Raw genomic sequence first — 21,881 nt, 5'->3', positions numbered from 1 at the left:
AATTATTACACTGTTGTATCCTCATTCCTCAAGATGGCAATTAAAAAAAAGTCAATCAACGGTCTTTTTATTAAAATGGGAACTTTTGTTTTGTTCTGTCTTGCCATGTTTGTGAGCAAGTAAAGAGTGTTATGCTTATTCATACTGGAAGAGTTAATGTCTTATCTAAATGATTAAAATGACTGTGGGATCACTTTATCCTAACCAAAGAAAAGGCAGTTATCCAAAGCTTTAAATGAGTACATGTATATTACATAGGCCTTTTCTGCCGGTGTTCCACATTTGGCAGCTTAGAACCTGAATATTTTTTTATTTTCTCACATTTCCTCTAAGACACTGCTTGGTTTGGTATGCAAAAAGTTGGCAGTAAGAAATCAAATCCCATTTCATTTGATTGTCTTTAGAAACACCAGCTATTAAATTTTTATTTTTTTTTAAAGTGCTCTCAAGCCTTACCACCCAAATAACAAAGAGAAAGATTCCTTATATGGCACTTTGACAGGCTCAGATATAGTGCTGTCAACAAAATGTGACAAAACTGCTCAACACATATCAGTGGAATAAAAAAAAGATCATTATTAATTGCAGTATATACAGTATATGTATATTGATTTGGCTATCAAACAGCCATTGAAGCTTGGCTCTGCAACAGGTGCGTGTGCACGTACGTGTGCACATGTGCGCGTGTCTCCATGCTCTCTGTGCACACACCTCCTGACCAGCTTCTAAAATGTGCACGTGACTGCAACACCTCTCAGATTATTCCAACAGTCTTGACATTCTGCCAGTTTTAATCTCTGCTCTTGTACATTTTTTTCACACCGTTATGCTTAATTGGCAATGGACCTGAATGCGTTAGGGATCTTCTAAACTTGGGAATGCTTTACACGATCTTCATGACTACTCAGGCTCTGTGGAATTGCTGACCTTGTAAGCAATTTTCCAATCACATAGTGACTTGGGTGGATGCAGTGTGGGAGGAAGGTGAGATTTCATCAACTTAAAGTGTTTAAGACTGTTCAAAGGGCAAGTAAGCGTAGCGTGTTGATGAAGACAATCATTTGTAGAATATCTGTGCACGACTCTTTGATTAAATGCAGGACAAAACATCTCTGCTTTGTTTTCTGCGTCTGCTCCTTTCAGGTGATGACTAATACCTACTTCATATAAACGGGCACAGCAATGCTCTGCTGTCAGATTACTCGTAATGACTTTCAAATTGCTCTAGATCATCAGACAAAAACGATTGAGATATTCTTCGAGAGGTATGAACTTTTTAGACTTCAGTCTAAATGCACAAATCTGTAATGCACAATCCATGTTTGAGAAGATATTACACTGCATCTCCTAAAACACTCTCAATGTACAAGATACCCTCTTTATGTTTTCTTTGATGACCTGTCCATGAACAGCAGCAAGAATGAATTAGGTGGTTGTAAATTTCATGTGCTGATCTGGCAAAACTGACAATGGCAAATCAATGGACTCAGACAGGATGTTATATCTTCAATAATGTATAAGGCTAAAATTGCTCATTGAGGTTTAAGATGGCACGTGTGTACAAAAGGCAGAAGCAATGTTTTCTGAAACCTAAGAGATTTCCCAAAAACACACTGACATAAAAACCTTGATGTTGTACACTTTTCCAGCGTAACACCCAAGAATTCCTTAAGGACTGAAAAAAAATTTTAATTCTTGAGCTCGATGAATTTTCCCTGCTGAGGGCACATTTGGACTCACATCAGTGCATTCTTCATGAGCTTTCGATGCATGTGGACCCTGGACGCTTCAGACTATTTTACAATTCACTTCCAAGCTGTGTGGTTTGTTTTGACTGAGTGAGTTCATCAGTCTGGGTTAGATTTTTGAGCTCTGCGTGGGAAGTCATGCCATTGCTTCCCTGAGCAGCAAAAGGATGTTTTTGATCCGCATCATCTACAGGTTGGCAGAGAAATAGGAAGCGCTGAGGAAAGAAAAAGGAAATTTACTTTACTCTTATTCTGAATGGGTTCATTCTTATCTGAATCCTGCATGGTGAGTACTTTGTCTCACAATACTTTAAAAAGTCCAACCGTAAGATTTCTTTCCATACCTACATAAACACACATGATCAAAAAAATCAGATTATAGATACGTTTCAATTTTAAACAAACAAAAATAAATGAATGAATAAAATCCCGTCCCATTACTAAAGCAGTCCATACAGGCTCTCAGTTGTGCCGTTTATCCAGTTCCCGTGGCCAAAAAAATCACGTTAGACCTTATTTACTCAATCACTGTATCAGTCACAGCCCTGCTTTTAGATTTAAATGGCAGAAAATCCAAAATAAGTTGGCGATTCTGCCAGGCCAGGAGGTTTTTTTTATTTTTATTGGTTGGATGGAAAAAATGACTTGGTAACACTTTACACAGGAACAAAAGGTCACACTCACCTCCTGAAGTGTACCGCTTCCTTGCATCATTTTAAGCAACACAAACAGTGGAATGAGAGAAAGGGAGACTGTGGCAATGAACCAACCCAAGATGTTGGCCCACAGTGGATAAACATAAGCGTTACTGAACTTCAGTGGAGAATATTTGACAATAGAGAAGATAAAGGTTCCCTGTGATGAGAAGAAAACAAAACCGATTTACCTTAAATGTGAAATATACTGGAATTACATCAAAGTAAGAAAATAAAAAAAATAAACATCTCAGAAATCTATTTCAATTAACCTCAAAAGCATTTTACTTACGAAACAGATGAAAGGAGTGACGTAGCACCAGCAGTACTTCATAAATGGAAGTGGACGATAACCGATCATGTCTGTGATGTTGTCATAAAAACGGTCGGCACCTAAAGGGAAAACATATCAGAAACATCCGCTTAGTGTTTGAGATTCATTCCAAAGCATAGCATTCAAGCTCACAGTGCCAGAAATAGCTCAAGTTAATCAAACTGTTTGTCTTCTGTCACAATATGATGGCTGCCCATAAAAAAGTATACCCGTGACTTACCGTAAACCCATCCAATGCTGACGGACTGGCAGAAGGTAAGCAGGAGCAGGGTAGTACCACTGCAGACATGGTGGTCTAACAGCTGGAGTAGGTATATCCCCCCCTGAAAATGAGGACAGAAATAATAAGAATTGGAATAAAAATACTAATAATAACTATGGATAATTTGGCTATTTTTATTTAAAAATGATAATTAAAACTCCTCTTGAGACACAAGGTAAAAAAAAATCCCTAAACACTGACACCCATCTTCTCCAGTTTTATTCAAGTGCATTTAGCAGTTTCCACTAAATGTGGAATGGCTGCTGGATAACAGGCAAACAACAACTGCAACATGACTGAAACTTTTTCCAGCTCTTCAACTACTTCCTACTGAATCACAGCATTGCTAAAGCTTCTGACAAGCTCATCTTCATGTCAGTGACTGACCCTTGTGGGCTAAAGTTCACCTTAATAAGAGAAAGATCCACCTCATACATGTTAATTTATAGCCCCTTTACTTGAATAGGACATTGTTGAATTATAAAGTGTATAACAATAAATGTTCTACCAGGTGAAGACAATTTTGCAGAGTGGAACAACGTCGCTAAAGCACTCTACCCAACTGTAAAATAAATATTTAAAACTAACCTCACTATAGCACGCTATGAAATGATGTATAATTCACAGAGAGCTTTGTAACAAGTATCTTGTGTCCTGGACTATCCTGATCTACTCTAAAATATTTTGTGTAAGTGAAACTGTGATCTATTCAGTGCGGGTTTTATAGGAATAAGTGAAAAAAACAAAAAGAACATGGCAAATAGGTATTTCCAAGTCTTATTGGTGCGCCCCATCGATGCATTGACTCCAAAATCGATTGGAAAATATTATTACGATGTCACAGTCTGGAGTTTGTGGAACAATATGCCGCAACAGCAGCCAGCTCCAAGCTGTGAAATCAACAGTGTTCAGCCGCTAGTGAGGGGAGGGGCTATGTGTCTGTCTGCAGCAGTGTGGTTGAGCTGTCTGCTAACCAAGGGCGTAGGAATGAGTTTAACATTGGGGGTGAACATATATCGGAAACCTGACAGCGCACTAATACCTGACCCCTAATACCTACCTGCAAGTTGCCCTTTAAGGAAGACTCTGCTAAGAGTGGAGCTTTGCTTGTCTGGTATACAAACCTCAGTTACCAAGGGGAGTCCCAGCAAGCAGCAGAAACAGCAGATGATAAGCAGGGTGACCTCACGTCTGTAGCCTCGACGCAGGTAAGTGGGGAAATGATCAACCAGTGATGTCATCACACATTCCATACCAACGAACTGAAAGAAGTCAGTTGAAAGAAAAACAATTAAACAGCCATTTGTTTATTTATTCATTTGTCCATTTATTCATTCAGAGACTTGGTTGGTACCTGGCTGTCCAGTCCAAGCAGAATGATCATGAGAAAGAAACACACCGACCACACCTGAGGCATGGGCATCATAGCTACAGCGCGTGGGAAGGCAATGAAAGCCAACCCTGGGCCTAGAAACAGATACATGAAATATAACTATATAATGTGCATATAAATTACAGGCAACAAACCTAAATGCTAATGCTTAAATGCTATGCTACAGAAGTATTTTAACGTTTCTGAACTCCATCAGAACTTCCCATCATCAATCCATTTTCAATTTCAAGTCACCACTTAACCTGACATGCATGTTTTTGGACAGTGACAGGAAGCCGGAGTACCCAGAGAGAACCCATGCATGCACAGGGACAACATACAAACTCCACACAGAAATGCACAGCACTTTCAAAACTCTTTAAAAAAATGTAAGTTGAAAGACAACCAGAAGTTCAGACAATCCCTTTAAGTAGATAAATAGAGCTGAATTAAACAAATGAGAGAAATGACTATTCTTTCACTGCACTGTTTATTTAATGTGGACAATTATTCAGCACATATGTATGAGCCGCAGTATGGAATCCGCTTGTATTAGAAATTAATTAAGAACTTTAGGTTTAATTAGAGTTGGGTATTTTCAATTAACTAAACGACTGTCGGGTGGGAGTGGGCTATTTTATCTAAGAAAACGAGGATCTTCAACGTCTGATTTCTTCCACAGTGTTTGTGCTACAGTATCATTGAATGAAAGCATATCAGAAAAGAGTTGTTGAGCTGCTGAGTGGCACTCTTCAAATTCAATGTAAATACAAATCTAACCTCCAAAAAGTAATTTGTAGGTTGAACCTTTATTTAAATAGGCACATGTGGAAAATCCTTTTTGGTTCCTTCACTGACCAGTATCATTGTATTTAAAAATTCAAACAAATTTTTGTACCAGCAACACGATCAACAAGCTTCTAAAGAGTCAAAGACAGACAGGAAAGTTTATATAATATTCAAGTGACATTGTTTTGGAAGACTCTCCAGTCAGCAGATTAAGTGGTGACAGGTGAGGGTGTCAAGATTGGGTATAAAAGGAGCATCCACCAAAAGTTTAGTCTTTCCAAACGAGGATGAGTAATTTTTTTACAACTTTGTGTCAGACTCTTTTAGAGAATCATCAATTAATAAAACAATACATGTTTCAATGCAAAATTGCAAATAACTTTTAATATCCATAGTGTATCATATTGTGAAAATATTCAAGGTAAGCGCAGCTGAATTCACCGGCATTTACTTCACCGTGTAGCAGTTTGGAAAGATAAAGAGACAAAAAGAAACATCACATTGCATACTAACAAATTTTCCATGCAGTGAAGAATTAGCATGTATGTAGAATGGAATACCTGACTGGCTCTCAACTGTTGCTCAAGAGTCAAAAGTTGCTCTCAACTGAGTCAATGCTTACCTGATTCTGCCACTTCAGAAATATCCACTCCTTGCTCATATGTCATGAAACCCAGAACAGAGAAAATGGCAAAGCCAGCAACAAGGCTGGTGGCACTGTTCAGCAAACACAAGTAGAAACAGTCTCTGAAAGAAAAAAAAAAGGAAGACTATGTCAGAATTTGTAGCAGTGGGCAAAGTAACAGAATAATTTGTGTGATTAAATAATTTTAAGTAAAGATACTTGATCTATTTGTAATCTGTCAAAACTTTTCATTACCTTCTGAGGACATTCCTAGAAAAAATAATGCTTTATAATTCATGAAAGGTTTTGACAGTTACATCTGCACTTACCTGTAACAGTTGTTGTTGTAGGGGTTGTAACTCCCAAGAGTGGTGAGGAAACTAAGGCCAATGGCATAAGAGAAGAAGATCTGAGTGCCAGCATCCATCCACACCTATAAAAGGTTGAGAAAAGGTATACATATAAATTTATATATGTATGTATATCTATATATTTATAGCTATATACCTATAGATATAGAGATATTTAATACAGGGTGTTCATAAAGTCTCTTTACAATTTAAAAATTGTATTACTGTAGTTTCGCTGACTCTGCGTATCCCATTTTGTTTCATAAACCCTGACACAAATTGTGCCTTTTCTTGAGGAGTAGCCATTTTTTAGGGGTTCATTTAACAGTACCTCTTTCATCAACAGGATACCTGAAATACACAAATGCAATGTGATTAAAAACTTTGATAACTACTGAGTACATAGAATAAATCTGATTAAGATATCTCCTCAACTGCCTTTGTAATATATATTTTAAATTGTAAAGAGACTTTATGGACACCCTGTATATACATATATACATACACACACATACATATATGATGAACTGCTAACTGAGTGTCTCAGACTGCTGAAACCCAGGGGAGGCGAGGAGGAACTAAAGTTAAGCCTCTGCACAGCATGTACCACTGACAAATTGAGGTGGCTGATATCAAGAAGTCAAGAAAAGCTGGTCTTAATCGTGGTGGCTCAAGAACAAGAACTGAGCACAAGAGCAATAGAGGCTGGGGTCTATCACATTAGACAGGACCCAGAGTGTAGGCTGTGCAAAGAGGGTTCTGAGATAGTCCAGAACATAGTAGTGGGGTGTAAAATGCAGGCAGATACAGCATACATGGAAAGCCATAACTACCTGGCACGAGTAGTGTACAGGAACATCAGTGATTAGTATGGATTGGAAGTCAAGTCAAAGTCAAGACGGGAGACTCCTAAAAGGTAGTGGAGAATGACAGAGCTAAGATCCTGTGGGACTTCCAGATCCGACTGATAAGCAGATGGACATTTTGGTGGTGGACAAACTACGGAGGAAGACAGTCATGATAGATGTAGCAATTCCAAGTGACAACAACATCATGAAGAAGGAAAACAAGAAGTTTGAAAAATACATAAAGCTGAAGGAGGAAGTTGAAAAGATGTGGGAATTGAAAGTAGCAGTGGTACCAGTGCAGACCAGAGCACTCGGGGCCGCCAAACTGAGAGATGCCTCAGCAGATCCTAGGAGCAACATCAGAGATCTCTGTCCAGAAGAGTGCAGTCCTAGGTTTTTTATGTGTGTTTGTGTGTGTATGCAACATTACTATAGACAATATAACAGATCTGTTGTAAACACTAAGTGTATCTTCTTACCTGGGGATCTGAGAGACGAGAGATATCAGGGTAGAGGTAGTAAATGATCCCATCTATTGCCCCTGGTAGGGTAACACCACGTATGAGCAGAATCAACAACATAAGGTAGGGGAAGGTGGCTGTGAAGTAGGCTACCTGAAAGGGAAGGTGAAAGAAAGAAGTTTAGATATATAACAGTTTGTTAAGGACCATCTTTTAAGGTTTTAAAACCAAAGTCACCTCATTTTATTTTGAAAATATGCCATTTTTCTGTTTCACTATTTCAACAATGTGAAGGAACTCAGTCTGAATCATGACTTGTGGTTCTTTATCTGAAATTAATATACACCATCCTAAATTAAAGCTACAGTTGGTAAGATGGAGAAGAGAGCAGACTTAACTTAAAAATTTGAACCAACACAAGTTTGACGTCACGTTATAGGGACAGTTTTAGGAAATATCACAAGAAGTTACTTTTATTCAAGTTACCAACTGAAGCTTTAAATGTAAAAGTTGTGCTAACTGCTTTTCTTTTCAGGAACACTAGAGTTTGGCAGTCTGTAATACTTCAGATGTTACTAATCAGATTTTTTTTAGGCTGCGGGACATGATTTGAAGGTGGATCATTTTTAAACTATCCTTCAAAAACACACCTTGGTTGCTTAGAAGAACCTAACCTGTCTTTATCCATGTAGAATTTTGTCCTTGTAGGATTGCAATAAAACTCTTACTTCCTACGGCTTAACACTGAAAGAAAACAAAACAAAAAAACCCACAACCAATTAGACAATAACTCTAACGCTAAACCTCATTAATCTGAAAACTGTTTTGTTACAACTGATTAAACTGTGAGGGATTTTCACAACCCAAAGGTGCAATTCAACCCCACAACAAAAGAGGGTCCCCTCATGGTGACTGTCTCGCACAAACTTCAACACACTTAACTGCTGAAAGATGACAAGTCTTTTTTTTACAAAAAGCAATTGTGTTTGTGCTCTTTTGTCTCTTAGTTTTGCTGGTTGTGACGATATTCGAACTGTACACATGCAAAATGTGAAGAGAAGAATCTCCCATACATTTCACAGGCGCTTTATCAAACTCTGAGGTAAGCCATGAACTAAAGTTGGAAGTGCTTAAATCCATATTTTGAGTTGCTCCTATGTTCATGCATAGAGGATATTTCTCTTTACTATAAGCAATCACAAATAAGCAAGAAAATTTGAAATTGATGAAAAATGTAACTTCACAGAACAGGTCACTAACTGCCAATATGATTTAGGTTAAATGTTTCAGGCAAAACTACATTTTAACTGAGAACTGAAAAGACAAAGTCCAATGATATATGGGGTTCATAAAAGGCATATTTCTACAGTGTGCAAAGGTTTAAAACACAACGAGGAAAGTGATCATTTATTCACTGAGATTCCATTTATTTTATTGTATTTTGTGGTTATTAAAACAGAATTTCTGCAATGGAACTTTTGTATTTGCTATAGAGTTGTCACACCTTGCTGGTTTCACTGAGATATAATAGAGCATTCTGAATTAGATATATGAGAAATAAATTAAAATTCATTATTATATTAGTGCTTGTGTTGAGGGAGCACAATAGATAAAATCTTGTTGCACATGAATGCTCTGGCAGCAGAAGTGAATGAGAAAGCTTGGCTTTACACTTGGTTTATCTTGGCAGACTCTGAGTCCTTGGATAAATATGATCCAGCTTCAGTTCAACTCAGATAGACAATTGATCTTTGAGAATCCTTTTTTGCAGTAAAATGGATTTTTACAACACACCAAGTGAGACCCAGACACCACCAAAGCACCAGGAATGCACAAAGTCTCATTATGAGCACCAACTAATGTAGGTGTTCATCGGTGTTTCTGATCTTTCACTCCAAAGTTCTTCAGGCCCCAGCTGTAATGCAAACTTTTGTCGTTTGTCCATGTGCACAAGAACCTCTGTGGTCAAATGCCACTATGATTTCTACCTTATCCATTTACTCCGTCCAACCCTCATTCTAAGCACAGGTGCATCACAGGACTCCAGGTCCTCTCGAGCTCTTCATTAATGACAACATCCCCACTCGCTCCTCAAAGAAAGCAGTGAAGGTAGCATAAAGCCCATGAGTTTATCATGGACTTCAGGTGATCCAGTAAGGCTGCCCCGTCCCACTTTCATTCAAGTGGTGAGGAGCTGGAGAATATAAATGACTTTAAATTCCTGAAAGCCCAATAGCCCACTGTCTCATAAGATCCCCCAACTTAATGAAGAACGTTCAAACGAAGCCTTTTTTACATAAGGGGAAAAGGTCAGCAACATTAGCAGGGATCCAACCCAACCAAGACAAAATCTTCTTTGTCCCTCTGCTGTCTTAGAGGAGACACAGAGTTATCAATGCCAACACCAACAGACAGAACACATTTAATCCCTGGGCTGTTTCTTCTTTCACTCCCCCTCTTCGTTGATACACCTCCAAAACAACGTAGAGACTGCAGTTTCAGCACCAACACAAATCACCTTTCTTTTGCATATATCTATAAATTGAGTATCCCACACCAACTTATATGTAGTCCCAATGCCTGTTCAATATATATATAACTACTTTTCCACTTTACTCTTTTGACGATCTTGTGTTCATTGTACATTATGTTATTAGCTACTTGTGTAAAACAGTCAAAAATGGCTGTGTTTATGTAACTAACCTTTCCTGTTGACTTGATTCCCTTCCAGATGCAAAAGTAGCAGATGATCCAGCTCAGGATGAGACACAAGACCAGTTCCCACCTCAGGCTGCCTATATCGTCGATGCCAGTAGAGATCTTTAAAACTCGTCGTCTGGTCAAATGAAAGGAGCAGTGGATGGGATGAGAAGGACAGAAGGAGAACATAGATGAATGACAGGTGAAAGGGAAAGAAACTGAATAATTGGGGCAGAGGAAATCTGATGTCAAGATAAGAGGGTGATTGCGAAAAATGGGATAAATGAAAGTGTGAATGGGAGTGTTGGAGGGACAGACAAGGTCTAAGATGGGGAAAGCTGAAAGATGGAAGGGAAAGAAATCAAATTGTGTTCAGTTTAACTTGTGTAACTTCATGCTTACTGCCAGAACTCCACAACTGGAAGAGTAGTGTTCAGCCTAGACTTTATGCTCAGATTCTGATTGTTGTCAAAGCACGAGTCTAGTAATGGGAAATGAAACACAAAAATGGTTAAAAAATGCCGTCTATATTTCATGTCATTGAAAACACTGAATTACATTCTTGACTTTTTACATCAGAAATGTGTGCTCAGATTCCCTCTTACAACTGCACATACTGGCTTATGAGAACCTACCTGTGTTCCAGTAGTTCCCACATGAGGCCCAAGGCAAATCAGCATTGAAGGATAAGAACAGGTAAAAGAACGCCCATGTGAGGATCATGATATAAGAGGTCGCACTGACCATGATGATGAGGTGGCTGGCGTAGCCCATGCCTGAGTAAAAGACAAATATACTCTGAATGAGAGGGCAGCACATTGGAAGTATTCTGTAGTTGAAGCTACAGCCAAAAAAATCATGTCATGTGCACAAAGTTGGCTGCCCGATGGTGTGGTGGTTAGCACCATCACCTCACAGCAAGAGGGTTCCAGGTTCAACTCCTGACTGGGGCCTTTCTGTGTGGAGTTTGCATGTTCTCCCCGTGTATGCGTGGGTTCTCAGGGCACTCTGCCTTCCTCCCACCGTCCAAAAACATGCATGTTAGGTTAATTGGTGTCTCTAAAATTGTCCTTAGGAGTAAGTGTGAGCATGTGTGTGTGTCTCGCTTGTCTCTGTGTGACCCTGTGATGGACTGGCAACCTATCAGGGTGTACCCCGCCTCTTGCCCGATGACCACTGGGATAGGCTCCAGCCCCCCGTGACCCGACCAACGGATTAAGCGGGTATAGAAAATGGATGGATGGTGTACAAAGTTACTTCAGATCATGTGACCACACAAGATGCTACTCTTAAAATGAGCTATTAACCAGTTTCAAAATATGAAGAGAATAATCCTGTGTTCTCTAAAAATCTTTGATTATGGATCTATGTAACAACATTTTACAGTATTGGTTTATGGGTGGAAAAGAAAACGCAGCGCGATGATGTTTTTGCACTGAATTTTGGTGAGATGGAGAATAATAGTGAGTTTGGTTGCACAGAAGCAGTTACATATTTTACTCATCTCCTTCCTACAAATGAGTTCTTTTAGTGATTTTTATGCTTTGTTTATGCAAATTCCATCACTTTTCTCAGCCACTCTTAGTGGTTTTAACATATTTTGGGTTTTTTTCCCTCACAGGAAGGGGCTGATATTCATTCACGTTGCGCAAACTGTCCAAAGTTGACAGTAGTCCTCTTCTAATCTGAAAACCTCGATGGTACTGTAATGGTTACATTCCACAGTGACTTTTACTAGGCCTTAAACTCCTGCAACCGATGTTGCTAATATGATTACGATAGGAAAGATTTTTTTCATACCAAGTTTGAACATATCTCATTGATATATGTAAACGCTCCACATCTGTGAGTGTGTTTCACAATAGCTTATCTGACCTTCTTAAGAGTTGTCTTTATTCATTGAAAAAGGTCCAAGAAAACCAGACTTGATTTTGAATCTTTTTCAATGAGCAGTTCTCATATTTTCACCTAAACTTCTCTTCTTTCAATTTTCCTACGCACCCACCACCACAGCGAGTGCATTTTCAACCTGTGGGAAACACTGAACATGGGCAAACAGTTTGCCTTCGGTTGTTTCGCACTTCCCTTAGTTAGCTTTAACTCTGCATGCCCTACTGGCTCTTCGTGCATCTGTGCTTTGTAACAGCAATGACCACACACTCAGACACACACAGCACAATTCTATGAGTGTATTCTTGCAATCGTCTTCTTTTGAGAAAAAGAAGACAGAGACACCATCTACTGCACACAATTACATCCTGGTTTACTTTATCACTTTTCAGAGCTGGGAGCTAAGTTTATCTTCTCTATAATCTTAGAGAAGGGGGTTTTATCAACCATTTGCCAGCATGTGAGGCACTGACAGACTGCAGCATCTACATTTACATTTACCCTGTGAATTCCAGCTTAGAAAACAAACTAGAATACACTTTCTCTGATCAGTGCTGTTTTAGTTTGGTTCAATTCTGAGGGAAATCTTGATGAAATAAAGTTCTGTCACAATGCACAGTAAAGATCATTCAGAAAAAAATAACATCAATCAAACAGCATGTCTTCAATATTTACTGACTTTTATTCACTGCGGACAACCTAATCCAAACCAATACCCAAACCTAACAATTCACAACTTCACAACCCAAACCGGGACCAGAGAAATCCTGTTTGGCCTCATATAGCGCCTGTTTTGGTCCGGACAAGGTCAGTGCTTACACAAGAAATGGTCCTCATGATGCAACACTTTTTAAACATTAGTTTTTAAAAATGTTCTTTTACACATGACTCAATTGATTGCTCATTCACTCACTCAGGCACCTTGTGTCAGTCTGTCCGTGTGACTGTTACTCACTTACTCAGTCATTCATCCACTTTCTGAATGAAGCTCTCACTATCTCAGCCACGGATCACTATTCTGGATGTGTGATTATCATGTTTTTCAGGTTTCTTTTTTTTTTTTTTTTTACATTATGAGGTAACTATTCGGTGAGTATTCTTATGGGTTGTGTTTGATGTTGGGAGACGCAGCACTTTTTATCTCGTGGCTTCATCCTATTTAGGCTTGTAGAGGAAATGGAGCATAATCCATCTACCATGGATTATTGAGCAGTAAAAACTGAAGGACCCTAGCCAGGATTTGAACCAGGGACCCTCTTGCTGTGAGGGGACGGTGATATTTTTCTATAAATTTGTTGGAAAGTCTTTTTTTTCTCAATTCCATGTCTGGATATAAAAACTTCTGCATATACATTCTATTAAAACAGTGTTTTTATTGCAAGGGAAGGAATCTTGAAATACAGATTTCTAGTAATACCCTGAACATAAAGCATTTAAACGATCTAAAGTAAAGGATTTGAACTATGAGTATATTTCAGTCAAAGTAAATGATGCACCAGTGACTAATTCACATTAAATAGCCAATGTTTTCAAAATGAAATATGTTTTTGTTTACCTTGGAAAAGTGGGCAAATCTTGCTCCAGCAAGTGATCCCTCCCTGGCTGGTGTACTGTCCTAAGGCCGTCTCAAGGAAGAACAAGGGTATTCCGCACGTGAAAATGAACAGAATGTAAGGGATGAAAAAGACACCTGCAAACCAAAAAAAAGAGAGAGATTTTCACATAAATGACCGCAGAAGAGATACATGCACGTGGAAAAAGAAGAGAACAAACACGCGAATCTGGTTTCTGTGTAAAACCACCCACCTCCGCCGTTTTTGTAGCACAGGTACGGGAACCTCCATACATTGCCAGGTCCGATAATTGCTCCCATCACAGTGAGGATGAACTCTGCTTTGGTCCCCCATTGCCCCCGTCCCTCCAACTCTTTAGTCTGGGAAGCTTTGGGGAATTTGCTTGGCACAACAACTATTGCTTGGCCATTCTTTCCGTTAGTGGTCATCTTGGATCTCCCAAACTGTTACTATTCTGCTCAGCCAAATGTATGTGTGTCCACACCTGAATGTTGTGCACGCCCAAAATCTCACACGGCCTCACGCGGTGTGGTAACGATTTAACAAAAATGTTAAGCTGAGGAATAACTCAGGACTGTAATGATGTGGCTGCTGCTCTCCCTGTCCTGATTGTGGAATATCGGCTGAGACTGCAACTATTTAAAGTGCAGATGCGCTCATTGAGAGTATTTTACGCGGAGGGCGCTGGTGTGTCGTGAAATACGTTGTGATTGGTGGGGGTGGAGAGTCAGCTCCGCCTTTTAGAACTTCTGCTAAACATGCTTAACATCTCAACAAAACTGTTTTCGTACAGTAGAAGCTGTGGCCCTGTCATGTGTAAGTTAACGCTACCATATTTAATGAAAATATAATGGATATATGAATATGATTTGAATATTTCATGCAAACTGTACTGTTAACACCTGACAATTCATATCAAACTAAATATTTTTGTAGTAATGCATTACATTACACAGCCTTTAAATGTGACACGAATATATTGTGACACAGCAAAAGCACCCTCTGCTCCAAAACAACTGGTTCAAATAAAAGTTCAAAACAGGCTTATCTGCCTGAGGAATAGCTAAACGTATATATATATATAAATAAATAATATGTATACATACATAAATATGTATATATAAATACTAAATATCAAGCTAATGCTTAAACTGAGACTACTGAGCTATTCAAATTTCCTACAAGATTTTAAGCCTGATTTCCATGTCACAGACTAATGTGGGTGCAGACAGTGGTCCAGCTCTGTGGCAAATTGGCTTTCGATTGGCGGTCACTTCAAAGCGATGATTGACGTGCACCTCCAAAAAATCCTAACTATGGTCGAGTTGACACTTCAACATTTGCAATATAAGCATTTGTTCTTCAATATTGATGAGCTCCAACTGCAAATACAGCCACTCCACCTCGGTTGCCATTGTTTACTGTTGTTAACTGTGACCGGAAGAAAAAGCAAGGATTCGGCTATAACCCCTGAAACCACACAAACACACAGCCACACACACCCCTGGCGGTGTGGTGAATTGGTGTTCCCTCGATGCAGAACCTCGAATGCTCAATGACGGCGTCACGTCCTACGCAGAAGCATAAATCTAGCTTTACTGACAGGGGCGCCGCCCAAAAATCTAACATGATAGATGTTTTGGGGGAGTCGGTGGAGGAAGAGTGGGTGAATAAGGTTTCTGTTAGAAGTTACAGCCAATGAGAGCACAGGAGACAGCAGGTTGACACTGAAAATCTTGGAAGTTTGACTAAACTGGCTAAACTTTGTTACAAAGCGTAAAAACTTAGATTGCTCAAACACAAAAGCAGTTATTCTTTCCCATGAAAGGCCTGTTACTCATTTTTTGTAGTCTGGGCTTTTCCTCCATTACTCAATCAAATATCCATGAAACACACTTGGGGCTACAATTGCATGCCTAAAAATAATGGCGTCAGTGTTGTACACACATGCTGCAGCTGCGAGTGTGCATGCACACAGACACAGAGCAAAGCGGAGACAGGAGTCAACTGTGAGCTGATTGCTATGATTTTATCATCCTCAAACCTAAAAAAAAATCAAGAACACAGAATAATAACACATTTATGTCACATTTCTATTCAGTCATAAGACTAAGAGGGATTATTTTTATATGTATTAGGAATACCCAGTTTAGTCATGTAAACGTGTTCTGGTGGACTTCAAAATTAAATCATGGCCTTTTACAAAAGTAATAATTTGTAACAATTTGCAGCAATATTGGCAATGATTTTTTACGGTTTAAGGTTAATTGATAAATAGGCCTGCCAGGTCGCGCTTCTTCATGAACTTACCAGGAACTAAACATGCTTTGATTTCTAGGCTGGCCTCTGTTTACATTCATTTACTATACATTTATTACAGTTTGCTTGAGGTAATTCATCCCCCCTAATAAGTTGCCACTGTAGCACAGGACATGTAAAATAGGCATAAGGGGGGATAATAGCTGTGTGCATACTCTGAAAGGGAACATTAGTGACCTAAATGGAAAAACACTGCTCAAACCAAATTTTCTGCACAACAAAAATAGTCATCAAAGAGAAAGAAATTGGCTACATGTCCTTTATGAAACTAAAGGTAGAAGTGTTTGCTGGACAGAACCAAAGGATATGGTTGAAGAATGAATAAATGCTGCAAATGATGAATAACTGGCACGAAATTACTCTGAACATTGCTGCACTGAATATTGAAAAATTACACGGAAGAGTAATGAGCGGAGAAGTTGGACGTGTCTAAGTCAGATTTTGACACACTGTACTGTGTGAAAGTACCATCACAGATGGGACCAACAACTCTGTGTCCTTGTCAAACCTAATAGGTGATCCACAATATACTTCTTTACTAATGAACTCCAGCCAAAGGGATAAGCAGACAAAAATGGAAGTCTTTGATGCAGAACAGGTGAAAAGAAGTCTGTTTTTACCATATCTGGACAACATAGTTCTCAAATTGAAACAGCGTTTTTCACCTCCTGGTGAATGTGTTCAAGCCTGTAAGGCAGAACAAGATGGCTAATTATTCTCTATTGATGCATATTGGGATCTAACAACCAAATACAGACAATTTAGAAACACAATATACTAACGAGCACTTCCCCACACAGACAAATATGTGGGGTCTAATCAGTCAATTCACAGATCACTTGGGTGATTCAATTTGGTTCCTGGGAGTCATCTCACTTTTAAAGCTAAGAATATTATAACCAGAATATGGTCTATAAACATAAATAATTTACTATTTTTAAACAGTCCTCTCATCCAAATTATATATCCTATTGTATTTACACATTTTACACATTTCCTACCCCTCCTCATTCTAGTACATATGCAGCACCTGGCCATGGTTTGTCCTTTCAAGTCAAAGCAGTCAGGCAGGAGGAAAAGTGAAACTAACTCCCCTCGTGCCTCGACTATCAGGACAAATCGAGGCCATGTCTGAGTCATTGATTTTTCCATCGTCTGTGGCCTGTCCTGAGGCAGGTAACTTGCTTCCTGAAGACCAAACGAGGTTCGCTCTGAAGGCGAAACAGATTTCAGTCTGTATTGCGGTATCTTTGGGCGTACATTTTAGGCTCTCAAACAACATACATTTATACATAAGGTGTAGGGCAGATTGACTGAGTTCTTTAGGCATAGCTGCATCTGTCATGATTGCACGTGGCTGTGGTGTTTTGGTTTTGTTCTGAGTTCAAGGTGCTGCTGAGCAGCTATCCAGGAAGTCGGGGGCGGAGTCTGGATTGCTCCTGCCAGCACACCTTTAGCTCATCTGTGCACATTTGGAGCTGGCTTCTTAAGGAGCTACAGGAGATCCAGTCTTCGCCAGATTGTCTCACTGTCTCTATGTGTGAGATCTTCTTCTGAGATCTTGGATATCTTCGCTGAATCCATCTCAGTGTCTGGACTAACAACCTGCAAGCAATACCATCTCGGACAAACCACACCGCAGTCTGCATCGCTCACTTACCCCTCCTTTGCTGGACCCCTCCTGGAAACATAGTAAGCGCTCACTGAGTGAACAGATTGGCATTATTGAATTCTCCTGGACCAATCTAACAATCCCCTCTCTTCATAGAGATAATCACCAGACTGTGTTCTCTACTGACTCACCTGTTGATGCTGTTTCACTGCCATAACAGTATCAGCTTTTACTCTTTTTAAAGCAGTCGTGTAACTGAGTGTAATCAAAATAATTATGCCTGATGCAATATAAGCATGAGGCCCTTTGTCAAGGTTTGAAGTGGATACAGGGATGAAGGACCCAGGTGCAGATAAGGGACAGGAGCCAAGAGCTAACTTAAAAGTCGGTTTATTTTTTAATAGAAATTAAAATTACAGCCAAGCTGGTAATGCCAAAAAGCTAAACTAGTAAAAACAACAAACACCTAAGGAAATAAGAAAACCAGATTGTACATTACACAGAGCAGGAACAAGACAGACAGGGAAAACCATATGAACATCGACGGAGGATCTGGCCAAGAATGAAGAAAACCGGGAGACTAAATACTATGAGGAGAGTGATTCGTGAGAAGGTACAGCTGAGGATAATGAGCACAGGTGAAGGGACTAGAGCTGATGAATGGCAGGAGGGAACTGAGGAAAGGTGAGGAAATGGCAAGACTAACTAAAAAAACTAAATCAAGACTAACCAGAACCCCCCGACACACAAAAAAAATACATGGATCATGACATCCTTCATTAGTTTAAGATAGTTTTTTGTCTTTTTTTAAGACTGATAAAGTAAATGGTTTGGTTTTGAATCAATGCCTTGACATCTTAAACCTTCACGATAGACAAAAATATGCTCTAGAGCCAGCTGAACCATGCAACCAAGCAGACTTGCTACTACTGAACTCACGTTGACAGAAGTGGAAAGATTAATCTAAATCGGCAACAAAGTTCCCAGAAAGGCGCCATTGTCATAACTGTTATCTATGTTCTACACATGTCTCAGAAGTGTAAATACAGATCCATTTTATGCAAAGTTTCATTGTATTCCTCTTATCATTATTATTATGGCGTTGGAATCTGCAGTAAAGGCATCATAATAATATAAGAGTAGATATAGTTTTTGGAAACATTACAGTCCTTGAAACAGCCAGAACACTTCCAATATTTTCTTTTCCACTGAACAGTATACAGCATAGCAGGTTAAATATTACCAGGACTGACACTAATGGTGTTAATATTGTACTTGGATTAACGCTGGTGGTACGCTGAATGTCCTCTTGTGATGCAGTCTCATGGCAAAATGTGATGTAGTCATGTACTCACTGATTTAAAGAGTTCACAGTGATTTATTCTTCCTCATTTGTGTAGACTGTGGCGCAATACCACTGTAAGTGTCAGCGCTTCCACCCTCCTCTCCCTCTAAGCATAAGCACATTAAAAATCTTTGTTCTCTGTCAGCCAGCCTCCTACATGCTTGCATTCTGGTGCTGCTCTGAACTGCACCTTAACACTCCACCGGAAAGGAGCGTGAAGTAGGAAATAGAAATAGGTTTTTTTTTATATTAAATTAATTAATCAATTCAATTCTAATTAGGATAAATTAGGATAAATCCAATACAAATTTGTAATTTCTGAAATTGTGATTACAACTAGTGACAGTAAATCATTATAACATGATGCTCCTAGTAAGACAGAGATAGACGAGATGTTTTTGGAGAGGATTGAAAGAAGTCACTTGTATCTAAGTGGAATGACAGCGTTACTCATCAGGCTAATCCACTGCAATCCTGATGTCTTTCCCCAAGCAGTTTTGACACCATTTATACCCAGTTTTACCCCAGAAACATTGATTTAATTGTTGAGTTAGTAGTGACTGACAGATAAATTAAAGAATTTACTTGACTTTTGCAATTTGCCATCAAAAATAAAAATGATTGGAGATGCATGGACTACTAAATTCCTTGAATATTTTGGAATCCAGCAGTTGTTTTATAGGGGCCTTTCAGGGGCCAAACAGTGAAGGATTAAAAACTAAGTAATGCTGCCATTTGTATGAATTGATCCAACTTCTTGACCCTGCAACTGGCCTCAGCTCCAAGACAACCAATAGATGCAGTACACTCCTTGTTACTGGAACCCTGTAAAGCTTCATTAGGAGCTTACTATACAGTACCAGACTGTGTGGGCCCTCTGGTCACACACACACAAGCATAATAAGTATTCAAAAATTGAATTAAAATGAAGAGACTCTCTGTCTGCATCTCTTTTCGTTTTAGGTGGAGGTTGGGTCACAGACTCCTGTTTTTAAGGATTGTAAGGCTGTCATTAATTATTCTAACTACCTTTGTTATGCCTCAATAGGACCTATAATGAAGCATAACCGGATTTACTGCATCGTTTCTTCCCAAGACTCCAAGTCTCCAATCATCTAAGGAAGTTAGGAAGACAAATATGGATTTGCATCCTTTCAGCCATGTGCTTGTCAACCTCAAAAATCCAACACTTCCTCCATACACACCTGCTGAGCAAATCCTGCTGATAATACCAAAGTGCTGAACAGCTGCAAGTCGCTTGCAAGAATTGTCAATTAAAGGGGTGTTTGTCGGTTTGTTTGTTTCACAGTTCATAATTGTCCACCATAAGATACTGAAAGCTCACATCTGTGAGTGTTAACAGTAACTTCACACTTTAAGCATTACCAGGCTTATAAGCCATAGGGGTACACTCATATATTTTGGCCCTCTACCATCTTCCATACCAGGACAATCTGTATAGAAGACATCTTTCAAAATGTGAAAAAAAAACACACACATGAAGAGGAGTGAAAATAAAACTGGGCTAAATAAAACTATTTACTGTCCAAAGACGATGGTACAACAAAATATTAAGACACACAGATTAAATGTTAAGAACTACATGACTTTAAGATACCTTTCCTACCGGCAACCTGCTGACCTGAACTGTGTAGATAAGCTGGTGTGAGAAACATGACAACAAATGCCAATATTTCAACCCAACAGCATAGAAGAGTACACAGTTAAAAGAGCCCACAGGTGTTTCTGCATTTTTGACTTTCCTGAAATGTTTCTGACAAGGCAAAAACTAAAATATTTTCAATTCAAGCTCTGATGTGGCAAAATTATGTTGGAGATCATCAAAAAATATTCTGTTTGGGTTATTCTGATAATGTTATTGTAGGAATAACACTGTTTGGGTTATTCTTTTTTGGGTTTGGGTTATTCTAAGAGCCTCTGTTATTCTAAGAATAACCCAAACACTTAGGCATTAAGGCTCCGGTAAAAATGCACAATTCTGGGACCAACCTATGGGTGGCAGTACCTCACACACCATTTACACTGCATTTTTCACACAGCTCTCTGCAACACGATGTTGAAGCAGAGGGAATTGAAAACTATACTGATCTTAAGTTTGCTTTTCCAATTTAAATCTATAAATCAAATCATGGAGGTTATGGAGTCTGACTTACCTATGAGAAACTACAAAAGTTCAGAATTTCTGCTTTAAATCAGCCACAAGGTTGCAACCTTTTTCCCTTCTTTTTTCCCAAGGCTCTATTTGTCATTTTTATTTGAAAGTGGCTGGACAGGAAAGTGAGCAGCATGCAGCGAAGAGCCACAGGCTGGAACTTGAACTCAGACCAGCTGTGTTGAGGCCCTCAACCTCTGTACACAGGACAGCCACAACCAGTTTAGCTACTTAGTACCATAGGTTTATTTCTCATACATAGAATCAAAACAAATATTAGGATCACTTAGAATTTTTTGATAAAAGCAAAAGTGGTATATTCCTGATGTAGCTATCTATGATGATCTGCGCTATAATAATAGCGTAATGAACTTGTGACTGAGCAATAAAAGTAATCAGTCTGTAAATATTCAGCCAAATTAACACTCCACCTGCATTTGGTACAATTGTTAAATCTTCAAATAGTTTTACTGGTACGGCCTCATGAGATAGTTCTTCATTTTTGTTGAGGAAAGAAGCAAATACAGATTAACAACGATTAAATTTTCTAAAGACAATTTTACATTTTTTAGATAAGAAACTGCAAACTGTTGACAGTTCAATTTAATTCTTCTAACCTCGAGCTCCTCTAGTAGCTGACTGAGGATGCTGCTGCTGGAAGACAACGGAGCTCTTCTAGTTTGAAGACTCCATTGCCAAAAACATCCTGAAAGAAGGACAGATGAATAGGACCGTGTGCTTAAGGTGTGCAGTCTAACATCTGGATCAGTAAAGATTCCTCTGT

General features: G+C 39.0%; 1 protein-coding gene across 1 annotated transcript; it reads right to left on the bottom strand.

The window, feature by feature from the left end:
• Positions 1-1,786: 1,786 nt before the first annotated feature.
• LOC140279477 (sodium- and chloride-dependent GABA transporter 2-like) lies at positions 1,787-14,102 on the bottom strand. The gene is made up of 14 exons (XM_072374614.1): positions 13,881-14,102; positions 13,630-13,764; positions 10,820-10,960; positions 10,587-10,665; positions 10,188-10,320; positions 7,503-7,637; positions 6,155-6,258; positions 5,823-5,947; positions 4,394-4,506; positions 4,164-4,301; positions 2,998-3,100; positions 2,736-2,836; positions 2,433-2,603; positions 1,787-1,963 (listed from the first exon to the last, which is right to left on the bottom strand). The coding sequence occupies exons 1-14, from the start codon at positions 14,074-14,076 to the stop codon at positions 1,799-1,801; spliced, it is 1,839 nt and encodes a 612-aa protein (XP_072230715.1). The 5' UTR covers positions 14,077-14,102; the 3' UTR covers positions 1,787-1,798.
• Positions 14,103-21,881: the final 7,779 nt, after the last annotated feature.

Source organism: Leuresthes tenuis, unplaced genomic scaffold, assembly GCF_036924035.1.
Source record: "Leuresthes tenuis unplaced genomic scaffold, fLeuTen1.0.hap1 SCAF_21, whole genome shotgun sequence".
Lineage (NCBI taxonomy): Eukaryota > Metazoa > Chordata > Actinopteri > Atheriniformes > Atherinopsidae > Leuresthes > Leuresthes tenuis.
Note: the sequence above shows the minus strand (reverse complement) of the source record. Positions and strands in the feature narration are given on the sequence as shown.

Excerpts from the sequence above, each read along its gene's own strand:
- LOC140279477 (XM_072374614.1), bottom strand. The coding sequence starts at position 14,076 with ATGACCACTAACGGAAAGAATGGCCAAGCAATAGTTGTTGTGCCAAGC. Across the intron at positions 10,961-13,629 it reads GATTTGCCCACTTTTCCAAG|GCATGGGCTACGCCAGCCAC; the intron begins GTAAACAAAAAC and ends TCTTTTACTCAG. Across the intron at positions 4,302-4,393 it reads TGCTTGGACTGGACAGCCAG|TTCGTTGGTATGGAATGTGT; the intron begins GTACCAACCAAG and ends GACTTCTTTCAG.